The sequence below is a fragment of the Trachypithecus francoisi genome, unplaced genomic scaffold (assembly GCF_009764315.1).
Source record: "Trachypithecus francoisi isolate TF-2019V2 unplaced genomic scaffold, Tfra_2.0 Lachesis_group5, whole genome shotgun sequence".
Classification (NCBI taxonomy): domain Eukaryota; kingdom Metazoa; phylum Chordata; class Mammalia; order Primates; family Cercopithecidae; genus Trachypithecus; species Trachypithecus francoisi.
In genome coordinates this window covers 19,008,290-19,022,745 of record NW_022681470.1, presented here as the reverse complement: position 1 = coordinate 19,022,745, position 14,456 = coordinate 19,008,290, and the positions used below count along the sequence as shown (strand labels likewise).

The following is a 14,456-nucleotide window of genomic DNA, read 5'->3' as shown; positions in this document are numbered from 1 at the left end:
CTGCAGCTTCTTTGCAGGGAGGACTCTGGCTCTTGCCAGTCTTTGCTCACTTCTCCCTGAAACTCATTATGCAGAATAGTAGACTGTGGCTGGTGATAAAAATGGGAAGTGGGGAAGAATCAATAAAAGCTAAAAAAGAGTCAATAAAATCTTCTATCATTTCCTCCCCATCCTCTAGACTATCTAGTAATGGCAGTCTCCAGCTTTCAACAAGTCAATGTTTTGCTCCTGCTCAAGGGTTTAGGGTTTTCAGGAAACAGTGCTACTTGCAAACCTAAGCAACTTGCCATGTGAGATGAGCTTAATACATCCCGAAGACTTCCACTGCTTCTCTCTTGAGAAGATCGAGACAAAAAAAAAAAACCAAAAAACAAAAAAGTAATTTTAAAAGAAAGTGAAATAGAAATGGAAGCCTCTCTTCTTACCTGACTCACTGTCCCAATCTTGGATCTCAGCCACACTGGGTTTAGCTGACGGATGTCATGGCCATCAAGACTAATAGTTCCTTGTTGAGAGGAAAGGAAAGAGTCACTGAGTGTGATGAGGCTGATGATCAACACAGAAAAGATCCGGTGGGAAAATTCCAGACTCATTTTTTAAAGATGAAAATGTATGGAAAACCTCCAGATGGACTCTAAAACTAACATATTTCATGGCATTTCAAAGCTAAAAGGTTCTTTCTGGATTGTCCAACTTATTGCCTCCCGATAGTAGCTGGATGACTATCTCACCTAGTCCATCTGTCCAGCTTGCCTTCCTGTACCCCGGAAGTTGGAGGGAGTTTTCCCAAAACTCCCTAGTGACTTAGGATTCCACCGATAAGATGCACTTGTGCAAAGCTTTAATTAAGAAAGGAGGGACAAGTCATGAGGTGTCCACTTGCTGGCACGAATATTGGCAGAGGTGGCACAGTTCTGAATCTGGTACTCACGATGGCAACTGCCTAAATTTGCAGCTTCCTGACCATGCCAGTGTCAGCAGCTACCCTGAAGGCCTGGTTCTGGGGTGGAGTTCTGGGAACTGTCCTGGACGTACAATCTAGAATCTATTTTGTCACCCCTGCCAGTGATTTTTGAGCTCTTTTATTACTCCTTAAAATTATCCCTTTCTGCATAAGCTTAGTTGGTGAGGAATCTGTTGTCTGCAACTAAGAATCTGGTCGATACCATGGCAGAGCTTTTAAATAATCAGACGCTATCTCTATGACTTTCAGTAACATAATTCTTCACATTGAGGGTGCTCAACAATACTTGGGGATGATGACAACAGTGACAGCATAAGAAATGCCATTTCTTCTCAGTTAATGTTGTGGAATTATAGGAGCCAGGGGGAAACTTTCACAAACTGGCAAAAACTTGAGGTCTTTGATGAAAAAGCACAGAGCTCTCTATAGACTACACGTGGCAGACATTTAACTGCAGCTTGCTTTGTCCTGGATTTATTCATTGTGATGAAGCAACTAGAGACTCAGTATTTTTACTTAAATTACAGCAACCTAAATAGGATTGTTTTTTGTCTTTTTTTTCCTTTTTGTGGAGAACAGGGTCTCACTATATTGCCCAGGCAGGTCTCAAACTCCTGGGCTCAAGCTATCCTCCCACCTCTGCCTCCTAAGAGCTGAGATTACAGGTGTGAACTACTGTGCCTGGCTAACTAGGATTTTTTTTAAACTCCAAATTTTATAGCAAGTCAATGGTGAATCAAGAAAGTAATTCCAGAGGCAAACAGTATATAGTAAGCCCCATTTTAACACAGGTAGTGATTCCGTGGGTCAGGATTTGCAAGTCACATATTTATCTGACATGTAACCAGCTCCCACATTATTTTAACCAAAAAGCATAAGCACAAAGACACAAAACATTCTTTTCATTTTTTAAATTAAATAATTTTTTTTTTTTTTTTAATAGAGACAAGGTCTCATTATGTTACCCAGGCTGGTCTCCAGCTTGTGGCCTCAAGTGATCCTCCCACCTCAGCCTCCCAAAGTGTTGGAATTACAGGTGTGGGGCTCCACATCCGGCCAAAATACTCTTCTAAATTCATGATTTGATTTTTACTAAGAGTTGTTTGCTTGCTGATATTGTTGTCTACTATAGGGAAGATATAAAGAAGTAAAATCATGACAATCTTTGCTCTTAAAGATCTTATAATCCCGTTAAAAATAAAATAAAAACCAGAATGAGAGAAATCATCCATTACAAAAATCCCTACTAGCTCAAAATAGTTTCAATGGAAAAGTCACATAGAAGCGAATCACTGGCCGGGCATGAGGGCTCACGCCTGTAATCCCAGCACTTTGGGAGGCCAAGGCGGGCAGATCATGAGGTCAGGAGATCAAGACCATCCTGGCTAACACGGTGAAACCCCAACTCTACTAAAAATACAAAACATTAGCTGGGCGTGGTGATGGGTGCCTGTAGTCCCAGCTACTCGGGAGGCTGAGGCAGGAGAATGGCATGAACCCAGGAGGCGGAGCTTGCAGTGAGCGGAGATCATTCCACTGTACTCCAGCCTGGGTGACACAGTGAAACAAAAAGAAGCGAATCACTGATTGCCAAGTTAACTGTGTTATAATAAGCACTCAGTGGGTCACAGGCAGAGGCAGAGGTTCTCCAGGAGCTCCCCATCACTCCTGCGCCTAGCACGCACGCTGGCAAACGGCGGTGCTCCAGGGTGCTGCTGGTGTGTAGGGATGTCTAGCAGCAGCCCCGGCACTTTCTCCTGGCTGCTGAGCACAGCCTCGTCCACCTGCTCCCAGTAGAGGGCATGTCCAGAGGAGATACCCACATGGGAGATGAGGACGTAGAACTGGGGAAGTCACTCTGGGCTTGAACAGGTAGGACACATTATATAGAAAATGCTCTAAAGGCCTCTGTATGAGCTGTCATGCCCCTGCAAATGACACCTTCTGTTTGTTTGAAGGTACTCTCACAAAAGAAGGTATCTGCATGGTTTGAGCGTCTCCCAGGGCACAAAAGTGAGAGCAGAGCTCGGGAGAGTCCCCTGGTGCTATAGTGTGGTGAATCACTTACCAGAAGCAGGGTCGTACAGCCTCAACAGGAGCGAAAGCACTGTTGATTTGCCTGAACCACTTGGGCCAACCAGTGCTGTGACAGATCCTGATGGAATGGAAAGGCTGAAATCCTGAAATATGGGCACCTCTGGGCGAGCTGGATAGGCAAAATGCACGTTCTTAAACTCCAAAGCACCCTGGAAGCTTTTCTCATTTAAGATGACCCCCTCTGAAACATAAAATGGAATATTAATTACTTAAAGCAAAAAATTAAATTCACAGCTGAACTCAGTTCTCCTACTCATCTGGCTATGGATGGGTGACTCTATCATAGCTAGTGCTGGCATATGAGCTCTTAAAGGGCAAGTCAGAAGCAGGCTAAATGCTTACCACGTGCCAACTCCGCACCTACTATATCCAAAGTACTACACATAGATGGTCTTATTTGATCCTGACAACCCTGCAAGGTAGAAATTGATTCCAATTTTGCTGATGAGGACACTGAAGGCCACAGACAACAACCTGGTTAAGCTAACAAGTAGTGGAGTTAAGATCCACCCTTGTAGTCTGGTTTCAAATCCAGTGGCTTCTGTCTGTGCCACTGCCCCTGTGTAGCTCCAGAGTTTATTTTACCTACCCCGAATAAATATTTTGGAAGTTATGATGAATAGGGGAGCACCGCCCAACAGCTGCAGAACTGGAGGGGGTCAGAGGTCTGTTCTGCCCTGGTGTTCACCTGCTCTGCTTTGGCAGACACCACTCAAACTCTCTCAGTTGGGTCTATTTCCTAGGCCTATCACATTGGAGAATATTTGGCTTTCACTTATGGACCTGGGGCTACCTAACAATGTCCTAGGAAGTCAATAAGCAGTTAGGAGTGGTTACTACTCAGCCATTTCTCCTGACTCCTGGCTAGTTGGTCTAGACCCTACAGCTCCAGGGAAGTCACTGATAAGGAGATGGCTCCAGCCAATGAGTACCAGCCTCCCCTACTGCACCCCAAAAAGCCAAGAAACTTAGATATTTTCTTATGTCTGATTCCTCCTCCCTTCCTCCCACCCTAGCCCTCCACAGAGATGTCAGAATCACTAGGGAAGATCAATTGGGTGGACTAGCCGGGACCCTTCCTAGTCACAGCCCTGGTCCACAGTGACTTCCATCCTGCCCTTGGCAGTAATGCACAGATGCAGGGAGGGGAACAGAGGGCAGCACACTATGTGGCCAGCCCATGCATCCAGGGGCATCCCGGCCCACAACAGTGCCACAGCAGCTGTCCCTCCCCTTCTCATAGAAAACCTGACCACCCCCTGCCCCGCCCGCCACGCAGCAGGAGCCACACCTTTATTGTGGCTCATCCCTCACTCCCTCACAGGCAGGGGAAGAGCTAGTTTCATTGTTCAAAGCCACATTTGTCTAATCCTAGCAAAGAAACAACCCGTTTTGAGACCCACCGTTAAAAGGCAGCTTGGGCTCTCTCTCCAGGAGCTCCCAGAGGCGCCCCCCGGCACCCAGTCCTTTCATCAGCTCCGAGTAGAAAGAGCTCAGACCTGAGGACGAGAAGAAGAATCCACACACATGTCCGCCACTGGCACCGGCACTGACCACCACACCTCCGAGAGCAGTGACAATAATTGCTTGTAATATGAAATCTGTTACTAATATTTTCAAAAAACAACTTGAAGCAGCTTCCTGGGAACTGATACTCAAAATTCCGTTATCTCATACTCTAGTTTTCCTTTGGCTTTTCCTCCTCCAGTTTCATTGATTTTTTTTTTTTTTTTTTTTGAGACAGAGTCTCACTCTGTCACCCAGGCTGGAGTGCAGTGGCACGATCTTGGCTCACTGCAATCTCTATCTCCCCGGTTCAAGTGATTTTCCTGCCTCAGCCTCCCAAGTAGCTGGGATTACAGGTGCACACCACCAGGCCTGGCTAATTTTTTTATTTTTAGTAGAGATGGGGTATCGCCATGTTGGCCAGGCTGCTCTCAAACTCCTGAACTTAGGTGATCCACCCCGCCTCAGCCTCCCAAAGTGTGGGATTATAGGCATGAGCCACTGCGCCCAGCCACATTTCATTGATTTCTAATAAGGATTTAATGTGATCAGGGACTGAAAAACATATATAGTCATACTCATCAACCACTGGATTAAAATCACAATGCTGCAGAGGAAGTCTACCTAGTTAAAAGCAGAGCAATTTAACTGTAATGCTATCTCATAATTTAAAAAAATATAAAATACTTCAATGTTGATTTTAAAGACAAATCCACAAAATAATACCTCATCTTCAGGCGATCAATAAATACAACTTTGATAAGCTACTCACATTCTCCCATATACTTCAAGTAATCTCTAGATTACTTATAATACCTAATACAATGTTATGTTATGTAAAAAAAATAATAAAATAAAATAAAAATGAGGCCAGGCAAAGTGGTTCCTGGCTGTAATCTCAACACTTTGGGAGGCCAAGGTGGGAGGATTGCTAGAGCCCAGGAGTTCAACACCACCCTGGGCAACACAGAGAGAACCCTGTTTCTACAAAAAATAATTTTAAGGCCAGGCCTGGTAGCATGTGCCCATATTCCTAATTACTTGGGAGGCTAAGGCGGGAGGATCGCTTGAGTCCAAGAGGTTAAGGCTGCAATGAGGTATTACTGCACCCCTGCACTCTGGCAGCACTCAGGGCAACAGAGCGAGACCCTGTCTAAAAAAAAAAAAAAAAACTTTCACAGTAGCAAACACTGAAATAAATTTGGTTAATGTTAAACATTCCAGCAATCTCTTTATTTTTATTTTTTTGTGTGGAGACAGGGCCTCACTATGTTGCATAGGCTGGTCTTAAACTCCTGGGCTCAAGCAACACTCCTGCCTTGGCCTCCCAAAGCGCTGGGATTACAAGTGTGTGTCTCCTTCCCTGGCCTCTAGCGATCACTTTTTAAAGTCAGCTTTGAACCATGATTTTTTTTTTTTTTTGAGACGAGTCTTGCTCTGCTATGGTGTAATCTCTACTCACTGCAACCTCTGCCTCCCGAGTTGCTGGGATTACAGGCATCCCCCACCATGCCTAGCTAATCTTGCTAATCTTTGTATTTTTAGTAGAGACGGGGTTTCACCATGTTGGCCACGCTGGTCTCGAACTCCCAACCTCAAGTGATGCACCTGCCTCAGCCTCCCAAAGTGCTGGGATTATAGGTGTGAGTCACTGTGCCCGGCCTGAACCATTATTTAACAACTTAAAACCCAAATGCAATGGTCTACATCAAATGTGAGGACATATATTTGTAACATTTTCCCTCAGTGAAGATACTGAAAAAAAAAACAATTAGAATATTCTATGGTATGAATATTTATGCAGGATACAATGGACTAAAATTTTTAGGCTGAATTAAAAATGCATTTGGCAAAAATAGGACCCCACAAATAGTCAACTGATTTTTGACAAAGAAGCAAACGCAATATAATGGAGATGCAACGGCAATATATGTATTGTCTTTTTAACAAATGGGTCTAGAACAACTGAACATCCACATGCAAAGAAGGAATCTAGACACAGACCTTACACCTTTCCCAAAAACTAATTTAGAGTGAATTACAGACCTAATGTAAAACACAAAACAATAAACTCCTAGAAGGCAACACAGGAGCAAGTATAGATGACCTTGAATTTGGTGATGACTTTTCAGATACAATACCAAAGGTATAATCCATGAAAGAAAGAAGATGGACTTCATTAAAATTAAAAATGTATGCTTTGCAAAAGACAATGTGAAAAGAAGAGGACCAGCCACAAACTGGGAGAAAATATCTGTAAAAGACCTATCCAGTAAAGGACTGCTACCCAAAATTTACAAAGAACTCTTAAAACTCAACAATATGGAAACATGAAGACTTATTTTAAAATGGTCAAAAGTCCTGAACAGACAGACAACTCACCAGAGAAGATATACAGAGAGCAAATAAGCATATGAACAGATGCTCAACATCATATGTCACCAGGGAAATGCAAACTAAAACAACAATGAAATATCACGCATCTATCAGAATGGCTAAAAGCTAGAACATCGACGCCACCAAATGCTGGGGTGGATGTGGAGCAACAAGAACTCTCATTCCTTGCTGGTGGGGATGCAAATGGGACACACACTTTGGAAGGCAGTTTGGGAGTTTCTTACAAAACTAAAAATTTTTTTGTAAGAAAAAATTCATTCAGTCTCCATAGAGATGTCAAAAATTGCCAATGCTGGTCGGGTGTGGTGGCTCACACCTGTAATCCCAGCACTTTGGGAGGCCAAGGTAGGCAGATTACTTGAGGCCAGGAATTCAAGACCAGCCTGGCCAACATGGTAAAACCCTATCTCTACTGAAAAGAAAAAAAATACAAAAATACAAAAATTAGACCAGGCGTGGGTGGCTCATGCCTGTAATCCCAGGACTTTCGGAGGCCGAGGTGGGTGGATCACTTGAGGTCAGAGTTCGAAACCAGCCTGGCCAACATGGTGAAAACCCTTCTCTACTAAAAATACAAAAAAAAAAAAAAAATAGCTGGACGTGGTGGCACGCAACTGTAGTCCCAGCTACTTGGGAGGCTGAGGCTGGAGAATGGCTTGAACCTAGGAGGTGGAGGTTGCAGTGGCCGAGACTGCGCCACTACACTCTAGACGGTGTGACAGAGCGAGACTCCATCTCAAAAAAAAAAAAAAAAAAAAGCCAGGCATGGTGGCGGATGCCTGTAATCCTAGCTATTTGGGAGGCTGAGGCACAAGAATTCCTTGAACCTGGGAGGTGGAGTGAGCCAAGATGGTGCCACTGCACTCCAGCCTGGGCAACAGAATGAGACTCCCTTTATAAAACAAACAAAAAAAAAACCTTGCCAATGCTGACTACGCTGCAAGTCATCACAGCAGGGTACTGGGAAAAGTTTTCAATTAGCAATAATCATGCCTCGGATAAACCTCAGTGCCTATGATACTGCCACTGTGCTAAGCTGAACACATTCTTACCATCCAATCAAGCAGTTGTACTCCTTGGTATTTACCTAAATGAGCTGAAAACTTCTATCTACACAAAAACCTACACATGGATGTTTATAGCAGCTTTATTCATCATTGCCAAAACTTAGAAGCAGCCAAGTGTCCTTTAATAGGTGAATGAATAAACTGTTGTACATCCACACAATGGAATATTATTTAGTGCTAAAAATAAATGAGCTATTGAGCCATAAAAAGACATGGAGAAATCTTAAATGCATATTTCTATGAAAAGAGCCAATCAAATGCTACATATTGTATGATTAAAACTATATGACATTCTAGAAAAGGCATAACCATGGAAACAGTAAAAACCATCAGTGGTTGTCAGGGGTTTCAGAAGGGTGATGAATAAGCAGAGCTCAGAGGATCTTTGGGGCAGTGAAAATACTTTGTATGGTACAGTAATGTTGGATACATGTCATTTTGCATTTGTCCACACCCATAGAATGTACAACACCAAGAGTGAACCCTAATGTAAACTGTGGACTTTGGGTGTAATGCTGTGTCAATGTAGGCTTTTTTTTTTTTCTTTTGAGACAGAGTCTCACTCTGTCACCCAGGCTGGAGTGCAGTGGCGCAATCTCAGCTCACTGCAACCTCCGCCTCCCAGGTTCAAGCAATTCTCTTGCCTCAGCCTCCCAAGTAGCTGGGATTACAGGCATGCACCACCACACCCAGCTAATTTTTGTATTTTTAGTAGAGACAGGGTTTTGCCACGTTGGCCAGGCTGGTCTCGAACTCCTGGCCTCAAGTGATCAGCCCGCCTCAGCCTCACAAAATGCTGGGATTACAGAAGTGAGTGACTGCCCCCGGCTGTAGATTCACTAATTGTATCAAATGTACCACTCCGCAGGGGATGTTAATAGGGAGGCTGTGTGTATAGGGGGGCATGGGTATGCACCCCTTTCTCTACATAGTTTTGCTATGAATGTAAAACTACTTTGAAAATGGTATTAATTTTTAAAAAGAAGGCAGGGAGGGAAGAAAGGAAGAAGAAAAAAATTAAGGCTGGGCATGGTGGTACACACCTATAATCCCAGCACTTCGAGAGGCCAAGGCAGGAGGATCACTTGAGCCCAGGAGTTTGAGACCAGCCTGGGCAACACAACATAGCGAGACCCTGTCTCTACAAAAAAAAATAATTAGCTGAGTATGGTTGTGTATGCCTGCAGTCCTAGCTACTCAGGAGGCTGAGGCAGAAGGATCACTTGAGCCCAGGAGGTCGAGGCTGCAGTGGGTTAGGATTGTGCCATTGCACTCCTGCCTGGAGACAGAGTGAGACCCTGTCTCTAAAACAAAACAAAACAAAAAAGAAGTAAAGGGAAACAGTAAAAAGTAGTTTAACATAGTAAAGAGCTTTGACTCTGAAGAACAAAAGCACAATGGCCCTGGATAAACAAAATGTGATCTCTCTTTACAATGTAACATTCAACCATAAAAAGGAACAACCCACTAGCCCAGTAGTGGTGGCTCATGCCTGTCATCCCAACACTCTGGGAGGCAGAGGCGGGTAGACTGCTTGAGCCCAGAAGTTCAAGACCAGCCTGGGAAACATGGTGAAACTCTGTCTCTACGAAAATACAAAAGCTAGCCAGGCAGGGCGGCACATGCCTGTAAGTCCCAGCTACTCAGGGGGCTGAGGTGAGAGGACTGCTTGAGCCCAGGAGGTCAAGGCTGCACTACTGCACTCCAGCCTGGGTGACAGAGCAAGCCCCTGTCTCGGGGGAAAAAAAAAAAAAGGAATGACCTACTGATACGTGCTACAATGTAGATGAACTTTGAAAACATTATGCTAAGTGTAAGAAGCCAGGCACAAAAGGACATATATTGTATGATCCGTTTTATATGAAATATCTACAATAAGTAAATACATAAAGACAGAAAGCAAACTGTGGTTGCCAGGAGCTGGCAGGAGGAAGTAATGTAGATAGATTGCTTAATGAGTATTGGTTTTCTTTTCAGTGATGAAACTGTTTGAGAGCTAGATGGAGGTAGTGGTTGCACAGCATTGTGAATGTACTAAACACCACTGAATTGTAAACTTGAAAATGGTTAGGTTTTGCTTTTCTTCATACAGTACTTCTGACTTCATCTTAGAAGAGAATGTACTTAGAATCACTGGGGTTTTTACCCCTAGTATGCCCTTCTAAGCCGAAATCAAAATAAAAATTCTTATTTAATAAATAAAATAGAATTTCTTGCTTTGTAGATTTATTATAGAATCACTTTGGATAGTGATTCTATAAAAGTATAAAATTACTTTAAAAACATAAAAGCACAGCTGGGTGCGGTGGCTCACACCTGTAATCCCAGTACTTTGGGAGTCTGAGGCGGGCAGATTGCCGAAGTTCAGGAGTTCAAGACCAGCCTGGGCAACACGGTGAAACCCTGTCTCTACTAAAAAATCCAAAAAATTAGCCAGGTGTGGTGGCATGTGCCTGTAGTCCCAGCTACTCAGAAGGCTGAGGCGGGACAACTGCTTGAATCCAGGAGGCAGAGGTTGCAGTGAGCCGAGATCATGCCACTGTACTCCAGCCTGGGCGACAGAGCGAGACTCCATCTCTAAATAAACAAACAAGCACTTAAAATCCAATTTAAGTTGTTGGGCATTGGTGGTTCAGTGGTAGAATTCTCACCTGCTAAATCAAGTTGCTGGATTAAATTCCTATCACCTCAGGCATCTATGTTATAAATGTGGAAGAACCGGTGGCAACAGGTATACACTGACCTACCCATATTTTCTTTCATCCCTCCTCGCACCAGATGGCAGATCCTGAACAAGACAGTTGACCAGAGTTGTGGGCTAGCCTGTGGTTAAGAAAGCCAAATTACCCAATCTCTGCATGTAGACAAAGCCTTAGGAGCACCTCCTATAACCAGTGGTGGTAACTGACTATAGCAATGGATTAGAACTGTTTTAAAACCCATTCTGTGCAAGACACAGTTGTGAACTTGCCCCTTGTGAATAGAGAGGACAATAGAACAACCACAAACAGAAATAACTTCTATCATGCCAAGTGGTACAGAGGAGGGAAGAGGACGGGCTGAGAAAGATTATGTCAAATGTGGCAGAAAACATTAAGATGAGGGGAGGCCAGGGAGGAAATCTGGAATGTGAACAGAAAGGCCAGGGAGAAGGGAAGAGGGGTAGGTAGTCCACTTGAAGGAGGACAGAAGACCTAAGGGAACAGGACCATAATGGGGTGTGAAACCTCCAGCTTAGCAGGCTTAATCCAAGAAATGGAGAGGGAAGAGCTACATACTGTCTGTGGGTCCTCCTGAACCAGTCTGCCTTCTTGCTTCCCAAACCATCCAGCACCCCGAAACATCTTAATCAGTTTTTATTTAAGACCAGCCAGCAGAACTAAAACGCTTTTTCTTTTTTTTTTTTTTGAGACGGAGTCTTGCTCTGCCACCCAGGCTGGAGTGCAGTGGCCGGCTCTCAGCTCACTGCAAGCTCCGCCTCCCGGGTTCACGCCATTCTCCTGTCTCAGCCTCCCAAGTAGCTGGGACTACAGGCGCCCGCCACCTCGCCCGGCTAGTTTTTTGTATTTTTTAGTAGAGACGGGGTTTCACCGTATTAGCCAGGATGGTCTCGATCTCCTGACCTCGTGATCCGCCCATCTCGGCCTCCCAAAGTGCTGGGATTACAGGCTTGAGCCACCGCGCCCGGCCCTAAAACGCTTTTTTCAGGGGTCTCTGAAAATATCATTCCAGAAAAAAATCTTCACTTGCCTGCAGATGTCTACAGAAATGCCTCTACCTTCAACAATTAGACAAAAAACCCTGAAAATAAAACCCTCTGGTTGAAGCAACACCATAGGATACCTGATAATATTCCATTAATCAGACCTTAAGCTACTTACCTGACCCTTCCATCTTGAGTTTCAAAGACAAGAAGGGAAACAAAAACTAGGAAATCGTTTGTCCCAAGTTGACTGGGGATGCATTCCTGCTTTCCTTCATCCGGGAATGAAAAATAAAAGCTGAACTCTGACGGTCTTAATAAAAGCAAGCAACTCTGTTTCATGCACTTGATAATTTATAAATACTTTTTGATTGCTCATTAGTTTTGAATATGGTTGACTTTGTACAAAAGGAATTTTATTCTCCACTGATTTGCTAATCACGAAACCATCACTAACACAGGACTATGGGTTTCTGTGTCCACACTTGCTCAGTGCTGTCCTCCTCCTGCTTGCACCTGTGAGCAAGTGAACAAACAGTCTGAAGACACAGGTTGGGAAATACCACTCCAGAGCAATGCTGAGGCCTGCAAAGATCCCCAAATTTCCCAACCAAGGAGGTGTTTGCTTGTCTTCTGCGGAGGGTCACACTCATTTTACTTCTTTAAAAGCCCAGTTGGAATAATAACATTCTAGGAAATGTTTTTTCAGTCGAAGTTAACTGAAGTAATGTGAAATTTCAGTTTCTATTTCAGAAATGATGCTCTGATTTTCAATTTGTAACACCCCAAGCCTATTTAAATTATTTACCTCCAATGCTTATTCCAACCCAGAAAGCATACATTAGGAAGGAAGAGAGTTCACCCACGGTCATGTGGGCACTGCCCATCAGCAGCCCTCCTTTGTACAGGACAGAAAGCACAATCAGGTTTCCGGAGAGCCCAGTCTGTCGAATGAACAAAACACAGAAGTCAGGTGGGGATCAAGGACCCAGAATGCAAAAAGTGTGAACACAACCTGTAATGTACCTTTTTCATTCAACTGTCACAGCAAGATTTTTCCAAAATATTAATTTCACCTGAGTTTCAAATTAAAAATGGTTTTGTAATATTGCAATAATGAAGAAAACAATCTAATCACCATGAAAACCAATAAGCTGTCTCCCATCAGATCCCGATTTTATCCCATCTACTCAGTTTGCAAAGGATAAAAGTAATACTAAAGGTTCCTTCCCTAACTAGAGGAAACAAATATCTACTACGTGGGTTTATATAATACAATGAGATGTTGTGGGCAAGGACACAAGCCTGAGGAGCTGGCCTCCTGTATCTGTGGCCTGCTTTTACCTTGGTTGCATGTGTGGTTGTCTTAGGCATAGGGGCAGCCTTCTCCGGGCCGCTGCTCCTTATCTGTTAATCACAGCAATGATGGAATTGTCTCTGAAGTTCTTTTCAGTTTACACATATCTTGAATTTGCCCTCATGGTGATTTTCTATTTCCGTGTCCTATTTGAGTGCATTGTGATTGATTTTTTATACTTCTTTCTTGAAACACATTGAGGTGATTTTGGTTAATCCTCAGACTTTGCTGGCATGAGAATGACCCAGAAGGCCTGTTAAACAGATTGCTGGCCCCAGTTTCCTACCCAGCAGATCTGCGATGGAGCTGAGTCTCAGCGAGGCTGATCAGGGCCCAGGCAACGCTGATGCTGCTGGCCTGCACCGCACAAATAATCCGTGTCCGATCGCACCATGCACTGACTTTTCTCTAAGGACATTTACTTCTTTCTTCCTTTTTCACAAAAATATTTTAAAGAAAGTCATTCTCAGCCTTGAAATTAAGACTAAAATGTTAAAAATTAAAATCATTTTCTACTTATGCTGAACACCACAGAATAAAACGCTCACCATTCTAACATCTGCCACTTTCACTTTTTCCAAAATTATCTACTTACTGCTCCAAAGAAGCCAGCCCGAGCGAATGCCTCTTTCCTTGCTAACTGCATCACATAGTCCACTTTGCTGGCATATTTCTCTCTTTCAGTCATTTCTTTCCCAAAAGCTCGAACAGTTCTTACATTTCCAATACGTTCCTCAGCTAGCTGGGAGAATAATAAATACATTTCAGGAAGAGAAGGGTCATATTTCAAGAGCTTCTAGAAGCAAAAATAAAATGTGGTTCTCATTTCATTTATTTATTTATTAAAAAGAAAAGAAAAGAAATAGTGATAGTAAGAAGTGAGAACTCCCTAAAAGACACTATCAATGGAAAACCACTCTTGATACATGACTAAGTCAAAAAAGAGTGACAGCAGAGTACACAAAGCAATCCTAGTTTTGGGGGAAAAAACTATACCTAAACATATCATATATATAGACAGAAAAATAGGAGCATATGTAGATGCAGAAATACATTTTTATGCAGAGAAAAAGACAGACTCCAAAATGTTAATAATGTTAATTCTAAAAGACAGGATTATGCGTATTTTTGTTTTCTATTTTCAAATTTTTCAACAATAAACATGCATGTTTTTTTGTGTGTTTTTTTGAGATGGAGTCTCGCCCTGTCACCCAGGCTGGAGTGCAGTGGCTCAATCTCGGCTCACTGCAAGCTCCGCCTCCCGGGCTCACACCATTCTCCTGCCTCAGCATCCCGAGTAGCTGGGACCACAGGCGCCTGCCGCCACACCCGGCTAATTTTTTGTATTTTTAGTAGAGACGGGGT

General features: G+C 43.4%; 1 protein-coding gene and 1 non-coding gene across 3 annotated transcripts in view; both read right to left on the bottom strand.

Annotated features, from left to right (window-relative positions):
- ABCB10 (ATP binding cassette subfamily B member 10) overlaps positions 1-14,456 on the bottom strand; it is a 44,438-nt gene that overhangs the window by 10,488 nt on the left and 19,494 nt on the right. For both annotated transcript variants that reach the window (XM_033200507.1, XM_033200508.1), the window contains exons 5-9: positions 13,687-13,833; positions 12,543-12,678; positions 4,465-4,560; positions 3,033-3,242; positions 426-505 (exon numbers count right to left, since the gene is read on the bottom strand). In XM_033200507.1, coding sequence (XP_033056398.1) covers positions 426-505; positions 3,033-3,242; positions 4,465-4,560; positions 12,543-12,678; positions 13,687-13,833 — 669 coding nt within the window. The remainder of the gene's footprint in view (positions 1-425; positions 506-3,032; positions 3,243-4,464; positions 4,561-12,542; positions 12,679-13,686; positions 13,834-14,456) is intronic.
- Positions 7,859-8,002, bottom strand: LOC117076917. The gene has a single exon (XR_004434535.1). It is a non-coding gene; the product is annotated as a U4 spliceosomal RNA (small nuclear RNA).